The sequence below is a fragment of the Macrobrachium nipponense genome, chromosome 36 (genome assembly GCF_015104395.2).
Source record: "Macrobrachium nipponense isolate FS-2020 chromosome 36, ASM1510439v2, whole genome shotgun sequence".
Taxonomy (NCBI): domain Eukaryota; kingdom Metazoa; phylum Arthropoda; class Malacostraca; order Decapoda; family Palaemonidae; genus Macrobrachium; species Macrobrachium nipponense.
In genome coordinates, this window is record NC_087220.1 from 57,953,020 (window position 1) to 57,967,919 (window position 14,900).

At 39.2% G+C, this 14,900-nt stretch overlaps 2 protein-coding genes across 6 annotated transcripts in view; both read right to left on the reverse strand.

The window, feature by feature from the left end:
- Positions 1-4,123, reverse strand: part of LOC135203714 (probable cysteine--tRNA ligase, mitochondrial) — an 85,549-nt gene extending 81,426 nt beyond the window's left edge. For 2 of the 3 annotated variants that reach the window (XM_064233616.1, XM_064233614.1), the window contains exon 1: positions 4,079-4,123. The gene's annotated coding sequence lies outside the window, so the exon portion shown is untranslated. The remainder of the gene's footprint in view (positions 1-4,078) is intronic. The other variant, XM_064233615.1, reaches the window with a different exon arrangement.
- Positions 4,124-5,842: 1,719 nt separating this feature from the next.
- LOC135203715 (uncharacterized) lies at positions 5,843-12,914 on the reverse strand. 3 transcript variants are annotated; one of them, XM_064233617.1, is made up of 8 exons: positions 12,795-12,904; positions 10,928-11,071; positions 10,344-10,490; positions 9,433-9,544; positions 8,651-8,724; positions 8,357-8,447; positions 7,356-7,502; positions 5,843-6,901 (listed from the first exon to the last, which is right to left on the reverse strand). In XM_064233617.1, the coding sequence occupies exons 1-8, from the start codon at positions 12,844-12,846 to the stop codon at positions 6,289-6,291; spliced, it is 1,380 nt and encodes a 459-aa protein (XP_064089687.1). In that variant the 5' UTR covers positions 12,847-12,904; the 3' UTR covers positions 5,843-6,288. The 3 variants fall into 3 exon arrangements, with proteins under 3 accessions (XP_064089687.1, XP_064089688.1, XP_064089689.1); XM_064233618.1 differs by lacking the exon at positions 10,928-11,071 and having other exon boundaries at positions 12,795-12,914; XM_064233619.1 differs by lacking the exon at positions 7,356-7,502.
- Between the last annotated feature and the right edge of the window lie 1,986 nt (positions 12,915-14,900).

A 14,900-nucleotide genomic window follows, 5' to 3' on the forward strand; every position in this document is an offset into this window, starting at 1 on the left:
GGGAGAATCTTCCCCCACTCTATATATGTTATTAGGTGTTCCCTTTTCTTCTCAAAAAATGTGTTTACTATTGCCATGTCGAATGACACAGCAAAGTCCACTACACTCTCTCCTTCTGGGTTTCTCTCCCCAATTCCATGGCCCCATGCACCCGCCCAATCGCCTCATTTTCACTTCCGACATGGCCATTCAAATCTGCCCCAACTATCACCCTCTCATGCTCTTCCAGTTCTTGCATTATTCCATCCATGTCTCTCCAGAAATTTCCCTTCTCTTCTTCTGTGCAACCAACTTGTGGTGCATATGCGCTTATAATATTCAGAATCTCTCCTCCATAACATATCTTCAATCTGATGATACGGTCATTCTTTCTATGCACTTCTATTACCGAGTTCTTTAGTTCACTAGACAGTACTATGCCAACTCCATTTCTTCATTTAACAAACCTTACAGCATATGAACTAGAATCTGACATAATTAGCAATAATGACAAAAAACTGAATAGAGATAGCTAACTGGCAAGAAAAAACAAAAACTTGTTACATCCAAACAACCAAAATCCAAAATGGCGACGCAGGAGACTGCAGTGAAAATCTCACAGGTGTTACCCCGTGAGCGGCAGAAACGAAAATTGTCGGTAGAAGGCTAGCAGTACTCAGGGTTCCCGGATGTGGGCGGGTCTTGTATCACCTATACTTAAGATAGCAACGCCGCTGGCGCCAACAATTTGAATTTCGAGTGCCGTAGGTAAGAAGCTATAAGCTATGTAACTGTTCGGTAAGTCACTTATGTGAAATTGTATTTTTCTCAATCAAAACATATGCCCCTCAATGCTAACTTTCTCTTTTAACGACTTTCTGGTCAATTGCCAAATTCGGCCCCATAATTTCTTATGGTGCGAAAACAGAGGCGCATCGACCGAAAACGATTGCGTCACACTACGGCGATAATCCGGCAGTAAAACATCTTCATATATCCAAAAAGTAAATAATGAAGATATATATGCGCATTACGATTATACCAATTACATGAAGAGCTGATAATCTGCATAAATAACTGGTAAACTGTTCTGCAAGAAAGTTGAGTAAAGCAATTATTTACAATAGGTACGAAAGTCAAGATGTCGTGACGTCATAATACAGGACTTGAAAGAACGTTCGAATTCCAAAAAATAATTACTTAAATTTGAGTCAGAATCGAGTTACTTTTCAATAACGAATATTTTCAAATTAATCATCATCATAAATATATAAAATATTGATGTTTTACTATTATTTTTTTTTTTTTTTATTTAAAAAATTATCGAAGTGCACGCTTCGTCGTCTTCTTCTACAAAACAGTTGTTTACTCGGTGAGGAAAAGTTTTCCATTTGTTGTGATAAAAGTGCCCCAGCGTCTGTGGGCACAAGTGGTGTGCGGATTTATCACAGGAAATGGTTAGTTTATTGACACAAGCGACTCCGTAAAACATCAAGATGGCGTCAATCTTCTAAATACCTCGAGTTGTAAGTAAAAATGTTGAACGCGTTTTGGTGAGATTTGCACTACGTTTGAGACCGTTTTCAGTACCCTATGTTTAAAACTTAAAATTTGGCCTTAATTTCTAACTTTGGAGAAACAAAATACTTATTTCGAAAGGAGAGTAGAGGTCTTTAGCTCCGTTTCTCACCAACAACAAGTCGCGACTGATGCCCATCTCCAGTGTCAGGACGCGTTATATTGTACTTTTTCGGAGGGTGGCAAGCGTTGGGGTAGTCTGCATATTCGTTGGGCAGGCCTCGTAACCCCTTCTGTCCGGGCCGCCAATCCCTCCGCCAAGGTAAGTAGTTCCATCCGAAACAGCTGACCGAAAAAAAAAAAACAAAAAAAAAAAAAAAAAAAAAGCTGACGAACAGCTGGACGGGGGGAACCTTCGTTGTGCCCCGATGCGCGACCCCAAGGCCGACCCAAGAAGCCATGCGACCTTCCCAGTCGCTTCTTGCTTGTCCTTCCCGAACATGGCTTCGTCCTCGTGCCCTCCCGCGACCCGCCCTGATCAAGCATGGCGAAACATTCCAGTGGCGTGATTGTAACGTTCGAAGATGTCGGAAACTGAAAGCAATTTCGGAATGGAAATGCCTTCTTCTCTGGGTCACACCTATCCTACAAGCTATTTTGGGCTTGATCCATTGCTGGCTTTACGAACTTCCCCAGACATATGTAAAGATGAGTCTGCGTATAGGTTCCGACCATACCATAGTTGATTGGTACAATTCCAGCCAGCTCCGAAGAGAGGAAGGTTCGAACCGTCCGAATTGTCTGACGATTCCGATTTCCAGCTTTAGTTCTACCCGTCCGACTTGTCTGCCGATTTCCGATTTCGACTCCCCGATTTGCAACCCAACAAAGGTAAGTCCGGTTTTATACTTTTTTTTTTTTTTTTTTTCAGATCATACGACCTTTGCTCGATTCAATTATCTGTATTTTTTTTTTCTAAGTAGGCCAACGAAAAGTGTTAGTCCACCCGTTCTAACTCGGCTTAGGTGGGTTCGTTTCGTTACGGTCATTTTTAGTTAGGTACGTTCGTTTTTTTTTCTATGCAACCACAGCCGTTATCAATGTAAATGCGTTATTTTAATTATTTTGTCCAAATTAAGCACGCATTGTTATTTCCGCTATGCTGAAGTCAGGCACGCTCAACACATCCGAACATTCACGTCCGCTAGAAGTCACGTGTTCGAACGCAGTCCATGTGTTCGAGCAAACAACGTGGCCGTGACTTTAACCAATGTATTCTCGGAAATATTCATTTTGTTTAGTTATCAGTAAGGATATACGGGTGCCAGCCATATGTATGGACAAGTTATATTGGTTAGATATTTATAATTGTTAACTTACTACACAGGGGGGTCAGGGGGGCGAAGCCCCCCCGGCCAGGTAAGGACATGCAGACTTAGTTTGGTTAGGTAGTTCCATTGGTTAGGTAGCAATCACTGTTAATATACTATACTGGGGGGTCCAGGGGGGCGAGGGGGGCCAAGCCCCCCGGCCAGGTAAGGGCACGCGGCCTAAGTTTGGTTAGGTTGGTTCGTTTGGTTACGATCACCGGAGCTCCTACAGTTTAGTTGGAACAGGAGCTCCTACAGTTTAGTTGGAACAGGAGCTCCTACAGTTTAGTTGGAACAGGAGCTCCTACAGTTTAGTTGGCCACGTGTTCCGTCTGCCAGGGTTTCGTGGTTTTCCTTTTTCATTGTCGTCGTCTGCCTCTCTCCCCCCCAGAAAAACCCCTGGTTTCCTCGGTCCCCCCTTACCGTTTTCATTTACTTTTAACCAAAACTCGTGTGTTTCTTCCCCCACCCCAAAAAAAAAAAACCCCGGTTCCCAATAGGGTCCCCCATTACCGTTTTTTTTTTTTAGGTTTTCGGGTTTTCCAACACTACACATGTTTTCAAAACTAGCGCCAAAACAAAACAAACGGCCGCCATCTTGTTTGTATTCATCCGCCGATGCTCTGGCAGAAAGTACTCTTGGCCGACGAATCTGCAGGCGCTCCAAGCGTTGATTGTAGGTGGCCTGTTTGGCCTGCCGTGGTGTTTTACCCTACTTCGAAAGGAGAGTAGAGGTCTTTAGCTCAGTCTCTCACCAACAACAAGTCGCGACTGATGCCCATCTCCGGTGTCAGGACGCGTTATACCTAAGTACTTTTCCGGCGGGTGGCATGCCGTGATCGTTGGTGAGTTGAATCAGGCCATGCGGTTGTTTACCCCCATTAATTTTACCTTAACGGTTGGGCAGCCTACGGCCAACCACGAAAAATAAAAGCAAACGTTCACCTGTATAACATACGCCATTCTTAATATAGCAATTTATCGTTAAATATTAAATTACAAAAATGATTTCCGATTATAATACCGGCATGGCCCTATGGCCTGGCCTGACCTCATCCCAACCTATTAAAGTATATCAGGGCATAAACTAGCTAATAGGCCTATGCTAGGATACCCTGACATTCATAATAATTATATAAGATATATATATTGTCCCGTTTGAAAAAGGAGTTGAATGGAGGTCTTTACATCGAAGAAAATACGAAAAATACCTAAAATTCCTCGGGGAGCCGAACCCTGCCAGGTCTTTTGTTTACATCGGGAGATGAAGACGATGGCGTCTGCTAAATATCGACATAGAATTATTTAACATTTTCGCTCATTTTATTGTATATTTTTTATTTTATATCTTATAAATTATCTACATATAAAGGAAGAATCTGAATTGTTGATAATGAATCATTTTCGTTCCTCTGTCATGATAATTTGAGTCTGGATCTGCCATTCATGTTTACATTATTTTTTGGGAGACGATGATGACGTCTGCTAAATATCGACATAGAATTACTTTGAATTTTCGTTTATCTTATTGTATATTTTTTGTCTTATACCTTATAATTTATTTACATATAAATGGAGAATCTAAATTTTTTATAATGAATTATTTTCGTTCGTCTATAACGATAATTTTAAGTCAGCCTCTGCCATATATGTTTACATTCACTGATAGACGATGATGGCGTCTGCTAAATATCGACATAGAATTACTTGACATTTTCGTTTATTTTATGGTATAATTTTTCATTTTATATCTTTTCAATTATTTACGTATAAATTAAGAATCTAAAATTTTCATAATGAATTATTTTCGTTCCTCTGGCATGATCACTTTAAGTTAGGCTCTGCCATTTATGTTTACATTTTGGTAGAAGTTGATGGCGTCTGCTAAATATCGACATAGAATTACATAAAATTTTCTTTTACCATATTTAATTTTCATATTTTATCTCTTATGTGAAAAAAAATGAATTTTTATTATATTTCTTTCATTTAAAAAGAAAATTATGTATTAGGCTCGATAAAGTTATGTCAGTTCAATGGTGGGAATTTTGACATTAAAACGCGCAAAACGAAAGACATTATTGCTTGAAATAAGCTTAAAACTGCTTTGAAATCTGTTTCATCTTAACAGTTATTACGCTCACAAATCAATCAATACCTCCGCCATGTTTCTCAAATGAAAGAAAAATTATTTACAAAAAATATTTTATTTCACCCGACATTATCTTCTGTGGAATTACAAAAACAAATTTTTAAAAGATTAAATTAAAAACAGATGCTTTACCAGGTAGTACGTCTAAGATTAGGATTAGCACTAAGACTATATAGACTGATATTGAACTGAGCTTGTGATAACGGAATATTATGAAGACACACAAATTGGATTATGTGGTAGACAAAACACCTCACTTTGATATCTAAAACCAGAATTTTTCGATAGGCTTAGAGAGTAATAAGCATACCAAAACAGAACCTACAAGGTTCCGGTGTCCAGTAGGCTTAGTAAATACTGAATTGACACATATGTAACATAGGCCTATACCATCAAACATTGCCTTCCTAAGCCTTGGTCTACGCGAGTACACAATGTTTTCTATTGCTTTATATCCCGTTCTGTTATCATACAACTTATGTTAATTGTTTAATGACAAATACTTTATCTTCTCTAATATTTATGCTCAATTTTCATGTACAGTACATGTGTACACATGAGACCTCAGCCTATCAAAACCACGGTTTTTTTTTTTTTTCTGTGGAACGTATAGTAGACACATTATTCGCTAAAAATTCGTCTATTTGCTGTATTTTTCATACAAAAATATTATTAATTACGGTAATTTCATATAATTTTGGTGACTAAATGCAATTTTTGGGATCAAACTATTAAAATGCTCAGGTAAGAGCATTTTTAGAGGGTTTCTTTTGGTGTTTGAATTATCAAAATATGCAGTTGTAAGCAATTTTTTTCGGGGGTGGGGGGGGGGGGGGGGGGGGGGGTTCAAGTATTCGCGGACTTTAGCTAATCACGGGAGGGGTTGGATAGTAGGTACACATCCCTCACGAATACTTGTGGTCGACTATACACACTTGATGAAGGTACATAGGCCTATCTGTGTTAAAAAATATCCATTAATTAATGACTAAGTCTAATGCATTACAGATTAACTTTCAGGTACAACATTAGGACTAAAAACACATAATTTCTGCTTTCATGTCATCCACTCAAGGAGGTTCCACAATTAGGAGACTTCAATGTAAACAAATCCAAGAGGCCTCTCTTGAGATGACAGTACTACAGTCATGCAACTCCAATCATGTGACATTTTGTCTACTGGGCTGGTTCAGATTTTCTGAGCACATTGCAGCAAAGAGGCAAACTTCACTTTACAATGGATCCTTTACTGCTCTGACCCAATGAGCATTAGACTGATACATCAGGAGTGATATCGGGAAATCGCCCTACGCTACTTCCACCATGCGCTCCGTGTCCAGACATGGCCTGACGAGATACAGCGTCTGCTGACTCTGCAGAGGCTGGAGGCAGAGGTGTCTTTTCCTCCTCCTCCTCCTCCTCCTCCCCCTTCTCTCCTTTAGGCTGAGAACAGGCTTCAGTGGAGGCTTCTCGCTGCTTCGAAGGCTGCGAATCCTGCTGTACTACGTCTTCATAAGGGGGAGGTTGGATGCTGGGCCTTCTGGAGTTCTGGAATTCACTTCCAGGACCTGGTACGGGTGGGCGAGGATACTGGAACTCCGCTGCCTGGGCCTGTCCAGGGTAGGCGTTTGGGAAATAGCCCCCAGTCTGGGATGAGTACGCTGATGTCTGCTGGAATGGGGGGTATCTTGGAGGATACATTAGACTCGAATTCTGCATGGCCATAGGTGGGTGAAATGGCGGAGCCGCGTAGGGAGGCTTCATTGCAGGGTAATTCACTCCCTGCGATATAGTCACAGGACCTGGACTGCTGGAGATGATAATCACATCAGCATCGCCGTCCGGAGGAAGAGGGATACCCATCTTACGGGCCTCGCGATAGCTGGAAAGTTTCGGCATGTTAGATGACAAAGGACTTACTGAATGATTATGTGTCTGTGTGTACAAACTCACTCAACCATTGAGAATGTTTTTGTTATGTGAAACTTCCATTCATGTATCCTTTCATTCTTGTTGACAAGTGTCTACAATACTATTCACAACAGAGTACTACTGTACCTTCATGCACTCCTGTCACATAATAAAACATTCTCTCAATATACGTCTTACTCTTTCATCATTATTTAAATACAGAAAACTTTCCAGGCATCCATTACAGCATTTATAATATTTTATAAGCCATACAACAAATTTCTAGCTAGAAGCCCACAGGACCTTCATACCAAGTTAGCACCCTTGCAAACCTTCAACCTTCCTTCATTCAACACTGTTGTTCTTGACTTCACTACTCTACCTAACTTGCATTCAAACCAAAACCAGAGTCTGTAGTGTCTTACAAATCCACTGTAGAGTAGATCTTGTACGTCCAGCAGGCTACTATCAACAGGCCGAGAATAACGCCGGTGATGATTGGTCCAATTATATCTGGTCTTTCTATAACACCGCAGTCACACACTTCCTCCTCGGAGTCATAAGTGCACGGGCTATGAGAGAGAGAGAGAGAGAGAGAGGAGAGAGAGAGGAGATGATCTGAGAGAGCAGATATGACAGGCTCTCTGGTAGAGCATATTTCTCAAGTTGAGACTCCAGGCTAAAACACTCAAAAGCAAGATGTCTAACCTGCTTTTGTGAATATATCCATGTGTATTCAGGACTCTGGAAGTGTGCTGGTCGGTCTGTGTCTATGAACACTTACTAGCCTTGAAGAGCTACTGAACTTGTATTCAAGGAGGAAATAACACTCAAAAGTAAGATCATTAACCTGCTTTTGTGAATATGTGTGTGTACGTATTCGGGATTGTGAATGCGTGCCAGTCTGTGCGCTAGTGTATGGAAACTCTCATTCAACCCTGTGATGAAAAAGACAGGTCGGCTCCTTCAGACAGCCACATTTTCTGTGACTATCCCTCTCACTAATCTACAAAATTCTGTTAACCAAAGTCAGTACTTTGAATGACATCTAATCGGGTAGAAGGGCATAGACCGCATACCCAATTTTTCTTCTTAATATAACTAATATAACGTTTTCAAGTATTTCATCTTGTGTATACCTATATATGCTATAACATTTATAAAAGTAAAGCCCCAGTTTTGGGGAAAAAGACCCCCTTCATAAAAAAAAAAACTCTGGGTACGGGTCTGAAAACTGGGCACTGAAACCCATTCAGTGGGGCACACATGGTGCCATCAATCAAAGGAGTGTGTGTGCTTGTGCTATAGTGCATGATTGTCATCTTCAGTTACCAATGTGCAGTCCATACAACAGGGACCAAGTAGATCACGAGACTGAGAAACGTGCTGTGATGTCCTTGCGAGTTTGAAGAGGCAGCAGACATACCTGGGACACTTGCAAGTGAAGTCTTTACAATCTAGTCCAGCCAAGCAGTGATTTCCTGTCTTGCAATATTCACCTGGCCTTGCAAAATACTCTATAGGGGGAAAAAATGTCTAGATTGTAATTTTCAACAGAATTTTTAACATCTTTTAATGGTACCTTCGACTCTTAGTCACTAGCTTCTCAAAATTTTACAAAATCAACGCCTGAGGACCTGAACATAGGACTCTGAATCCATGTTTGGGTCCAAATGCTTCCCAACATAGGGGCAGTTTGACACTGTGTTGTTCACCGTACCTGATATGTTGAATTCCTTCGTGTAGCTTTCCATCGGTTCACAGTTACCGCTGGTGATGTTCGCAAAATATTTACTGTAAGATTAAGCAGAAATGGCGAGTGAAATTCTGGTTTACAAATAATGTACATACAAGAAAATGTTATAGGCCTGCATGTTGAATTATGTATCTCAATTTACAACACAACATTGATCGTACTGACGTGCAACGTGCAAGTACTTATAAATGGAGAAAAGTAAGCATGAAAGTTCACCTCGCCTCACTTTAAAGGGAGTTAATTTTGTAAATAAATCTTATAACAGTATAGAAAGAACCTTTGGCAAGGCATATAATGTGAAACCGAACTGTCTGTCATCTTTGGTCAGTTGATTGTGCAAATTTGCATATACTAATTGGAAAAGATGCCATTTGATGGTAAAAAAAAACTTGAAACGGATTGATGCCGATTTACACACACTTTAAATCCATATATCAAGGGTACTGAATGTAAGTCTACTGTATTCCCCTGTGGTATTACTGGCTAATACTGTAAGAAATATACTGTCTGCCAAAATGTATATCACCTGTATTATTCATTTGTCATGGCTCATAATCACCAGTTTTATACATATAATAACTTCTGACCACAAGCTTAAAAAAAGCTGAAATCTTATTCTGGGCTTCAAGAATTTTACGCAAAGCTGCTGGCAGAGGTTTAACTGCGCTCAAAAGTACGTAATACAAGGTAAAAATTCTAGTTTAACACAAGAATACAACAACAAAACAGTAAAGGACACTTCTTACTCGAAGCAAATGCATTTGCTGTCTTTGCATAAGCTGTATTCCTTAGCATCACACAACAGTACAGGGCCAGAAGATGGAGTATAGCAAGGTTGAAGGACCCTCTGGTATGAAACTGAAACGCAAGTATACCAATTGTTTTAGGAGGCAGTTTTAGATCAGCAGCACGCAAGAAAAAACATCATAACTTTTCTAGGAAATTTTGCATTTTGTACGAATAAAAGCATGACTGATGTTCAATTATACTCTAGTTGAAGTTGGATGGACACATACTGATGATGAGGAACAGTTATAAATATTATACCCTTCAGGTTTTAACAATTCACATATCTATACCACTCTTTGCACCATGGGTTCTTTCTCCTTCATATTTAGGCTCAATATTTCAATGATCTGTTGCTCAAGCCACAAGAACGTGAATGAATCCTATGCAATGTCATGCCCCAGAATAATGAACACTTTCAGAGGCACAATTCACTGATGTGGCCCACTTATCTTTAATTTCCCTTTCTTCAAAAAAGGTTCCTGTCCAGTCTGTGAAATGTGATTTTTCTTCTGTTTTTACAGTTTTAAGCCTGATGACCTCAGCTCCACGTTAAGGGGTCAGACACACACCTGACCCTCCCTCATTTCGGGGTTCAGAACCATATTACACCTGTTCTGTTTCTCACTGGGAATGCAATGGACAAAGCTACACACAAGATATTCTGTAGTCCATACCATCTGTAGCCTATTTTCATTCCTTGAAACGCCTTTGATACAAATATACTTTTGGCTACAACACTTGCTTTAAGAAAGAAAATTGCACGCAAGTGTTCTCCAATATAAGAAGTCTTCTTACTTTGAATGACTGTCACCAAGGACAAAGCTATTCAGAAAATATAAACTGATACATCTGGAAATTTCATACTCACCCGGAGTGCAACTCCTGGTCACGCTGGCGAAGCCATTATTGCAAGCACACACCGACGAGTTCAACTTGCTCAATGCATTCTGGCGTAACACGCACGAAGCATTATTCCTGCAGGATGTTGGGGTACACGCGACCGTAGACGTAAAGCCTAAGAAATATAATGGTGATTAAAATAACACAGAGTGAAAAATGATGGGAGATAATATATCATTTCATCTTTGTTTCTTGAAGATTCTCTGTTCTCAGATACTGATCTGGTCAAGTACACATTGGATCACTTTTTCTTATAAAAATGGAAGATTTAGCCACAGAAAAATTAAAAGGAGATGGGCAGCCTACACTGACTCATGGCTTGACAAGACTTCACTGGCAATATAACCGTACTATCTGTGTGAGCTGGGGAGAAAAGTGGGTTGGGGGAAGGGGGAGACATAGCAGGTATATGGATGCGAGGCAAAATTCTATACCAGCCAAGCCAACACCATCAGCCACTACCTGGTTTCCCCAGTACCACCTTGGGTAGAGAGGTTACAGCACTGAATAAGTTGTACGTGCTCAAGCTCTGGACTTATGAAAGGTACTCACAACCAGGTTCCAAATGGTAGTTATACTCCAGCTGAGCATCCGGTTTGCACTGGCATAAGCCATCAGCGCACTCGTAATTTCCAACCAAGGTGAGGTCAACGTCACAAGTTCCGTAAGATGTGCACGAGTCTCCTACCGCGCAATCTGATAGAAGCGAAACATTAAGCAATAGGATAAAGAGGGTGGTTAGGTTAGGCTAAGTTAGGTATGATATGAAAATATCTTGCAAGTAATCTGTAGATGTCTAAGGCATTTTCAAAAGTGAAGAAATACTTTCGAAGTGGAACGTAAGGTAAGTCTCAAAAAAATCTAAAAAAGTTAAAGTTAGGGAAAGAATTACACTCTGAAAACTGGCATAATTAGTGCCTTCAGATGCAGAATTTCACACGCGCTCATAAAAAAAGACCAGACAAATAGTATTCTAGCTTTCAAAAATCAACTGAGGAAAACACCCCCAAAAAATATATCATCAAACAATGGACGAACTGATTACAATCAGGAAATCAAATAAACTGAGATGAGTAACTTTCCATTCAGTCAAAATCAACTTAAACTGACTGAGAATTTATTCTTTTTAAACTCTGCCGAGGGTCTGGATCAAACCTCTAAAAAAAAAAAGTTAAGTATATCTTAGTTTAACCAGACCACTGAGCTGATTAACAGCTCTCCTAGGGCTGACCTGAAGGATTAGATATTTTTACGTGGCTAGGAACCAATTGATAACCTAGCAACGGGACCTACAGCTTACTGTGGGATCCGAACCACACTTATTCGAGAAATGAATTTCTATCACCAGAAATAAATTCCTCTGATTCCGCGTTGGCCGAGCCGGGATTCGAACTTCGGGCCACCGGATTGGCAGCCGAGCGCGAAAACTATTCGTCCAACAAGGAACTAGGATCAGACCTCTGCTTGACCTTTGTGTCAAGTGACCTTGATTGGTTCGAGGTCGTGACACGCACCCTGACGCTAGTAACATTGTCAGTGACCTGTTTCCTAAAAAAATTTCAAACTTTGGTTGCAAAAACATAAATAACCAAAGGTGTTGTAACACCCGAAAAATAACCGCATTAAAATTAATAACCACGAGTTGGGAATATTGAAGTAAAATACAGATGAAATATAAAATGTCTAAAACTGAGAAGTAAATGACACTTAAGTCTTATATAACTCAAAGTTAATCTTTTTAAAATGTTTTTCACGTTCTTTAGTAAGCAGTACGCATACAGAATTATAAGTAGTACTACGACCTACAAAATTACGTTTGTATAACTAAAACTAAAAAATTATACGTTTTTAGTCCTTTAATACTATATAAAATTCGGAATTATGAGCATTTTAAATTTATATTGTCATTTAAACATATATGATGTAAGACAGACAGAAAATTTTATTGATATATAAGACGCCAACATCATAAAACGTATCACTTTTCAAGTTCTTTAGCAAGCAGTAGGCATACAGAGTTATAAGTAGTACTACCTATACAAAATTACGTTTGTATAACTAAAACTAAAAAATTATGTGCTTAGTTCTTTAATACTATATAAAATTAGCAATTATGAGCATTTTAAATTTATATTGTCATTTAAACATATATAATGTAAGACAGACTGACAATTTTATTGATATAAAGACGCCAACATCATAAAACGTATCACTTTTGTTTACCCGGTCGCTAAACAACGAGAGATAATCAATGTTTGTTGACATTTGGAAGATCTTCCTCTTCTTCTTCTTCCTTTTCTAATGTGAAACCTGGTCCACTACCCCTTCCATTTACTCCAACGCAAACCCCCCTCTACCCATCCTGAAAACCACTCTCCCAAACACCCCCCTACATTCTAAAATAACATTCGAATCTCACCTGAAGAGCAAATGAAGAGAGAAAGCAGAATGGCAGCCGTTGCTTTGAGCATAATAATGATAACGAAAATGGCGGTTTGGGAGACACGCTTAGTCTAGAGCACTCAAATGCCAACTGAAGTGTCGAGTGAGTTTTCACGGCCAGGAATGCCACTGAGAGAGAGAGAGAGAGAGAGAGAGAGAGAGAGAGAGAGAGAGAGAGAGAGAGTAATTCATGCACAATCAATCGACAGTAAGTGGGTGAGAGAGTATAATGCCACTTGTATAATTGCGGTCGATAATGGCACTACTGCATTAGTACTACGATTTGTCGTTGTTGCAGAAGCATACAAGGTTTTTTGGGGAGGACGATTGACATGACCAGGTCAAGGTCAGGCTTGGAGAACAACTAAAACAACATTTAACAACAACAACGGGAAAAACAAGACATAGAATAAATTAAAACATATGGCCTTGGATTCAAGGAGTTTGAAACTCGTACTAAATTGTGGAAAAGTTGGGTATATTTAGAACTAAAACTAATATCATTTCGAATACTTTCTTTCGCCCTTTCTATAGTTCCGTGTAAGGAAAAGGTGATAAAACTGAGGAAATAGATAATATATATCAAGAAAATATAAATAGCGGGTGAGCAAGAAAGCAATAAGCTCAAGTAGTACAACGGAACTAACGTACATCGATTTCACGTCGCAGGTAATAATTTACCTAATCCATATGACAGTTATTCTCTCTCTCTCTCACCTCCTCCTCCTCCCTCCTCTCCTCTCCTCTCTCTCTCTCTCTCTCTCTCTCTCTCTCTCTCTCTCCTCTCCTCCTCCTCCTCTTCCCTAAACCTCTCCTCTCCTCCCTTCCTCCTCCTCCCAACTACGACACAACAATTAGGCCATAAGTCAAGATTTACCCAATCCATAGAATAGTCTCTCTCTCTCTCTCTCTCTCTCTCTCTCTCTCTCTCTCTCTCTCTCTCTCTCTCTCTCCTCCTCCCAACTACGACACAACAATTAGGGCCATAAGTCAAGATTTACCCAATCCATAGAATAGTCTCTCTCTCTCTCTCTCTCTCCTCTCTCTCTCTCTCTCTCTCTCTCTCTCTCTCTCTCTCTCTCAGTGGCATGGTAAACACCGAGAGTAAGATGGCAGCAGGGATTTGACCCAATGTGACCTTTCATAGGATGAGGTCAAAGTTCAAAGCAGGTGAGATATAACTAGTAATGTCAAGTTATTTTCTGTTCTTTCGTGACTATTTAAACTATGTCAGTTTAAAGTAAGTTGTGATGATTAATGTCTTAAGATTGCATGTGGGCAATTTTATAAGATTTATAATTTGCGATTACAATAAAACGATTAAATTGAGTAAAATTACAAATCAAAATCACCATGATGTTTGTTGTACTTGTTGACAGTTGGAGGATCGAGTCAGGGATACCAACGATATTTATTGGTTTAAGTACTTAATTACCCATATAGTAAAAAATAAACGAATTTTACATTACTTTATTTATATTTATATTACCAAGTAAAAGGCATAAACAACTTTTTATAGTATTGTTAACAATTATTTTTTGTGTTTTAGTTTATCCAACCTGCTTATTACTGATTAAAATGACTAGATTACGTAATACCTTTTAAATATTACGAAGCCTCCATAAGTGGGCCCAATAATTTATACCAATTTTCGCAAAGTAAAAATGCCCTGTTCCAAATTTATAGAATAATTGTATATGACATTGCCTTTTTAATATGATATTTGGCTTAATTTATGCGATAATTGTTATAATTTGAGGAATTTTTTTTAACCACTCCATTCTGGCATAGAGATATAACCGCTGAAATTGATTCGGTCGGTAGTGTACAATCATACAGTTAAGCAGCAGTGTAAAAGTATTCCTCAAGTAAAATAAAAGGGTTAGGAACTTTCTACGATAAAAATAGTGCCATTCTTGTTACTCTAGAATACGTTAATGATGTCATTTCATGTATAATTATTCTATAATGTGATACAGGACATATTTACGTGATAAATTCGGTTTACATATTTGGGCATACTGTAAAAATTAATGATTACTTAGATTATTTAATAATATTAGATCAGACTTGCAGGTTGGAT

Bases quoted from the DNA above. Each gene is read 5' to 3' on its own strand.
- LOC135203715 (XM_064233617.1), bottom strand. From the start codon at position 12,846: ATGCTCAAAGCAACGGCTGCCATTCTGCTTTCTCTCTTCATTTGCTCT. The intron at 8,725-9,432 runs GTAAGAAGTGTC...TTAATCTTACAG, and splicing joins AGCAAATGCATTTGCTTCGA to TAAATATTTTGCGAACATCA. The intron at 8,448-8,650 runs GTACGGTGAACA...TTCCCCCTATAG, and splicing joins GAAGGAATTCAACATATCAG to AGTATTTTGCAAGGCCAGGT.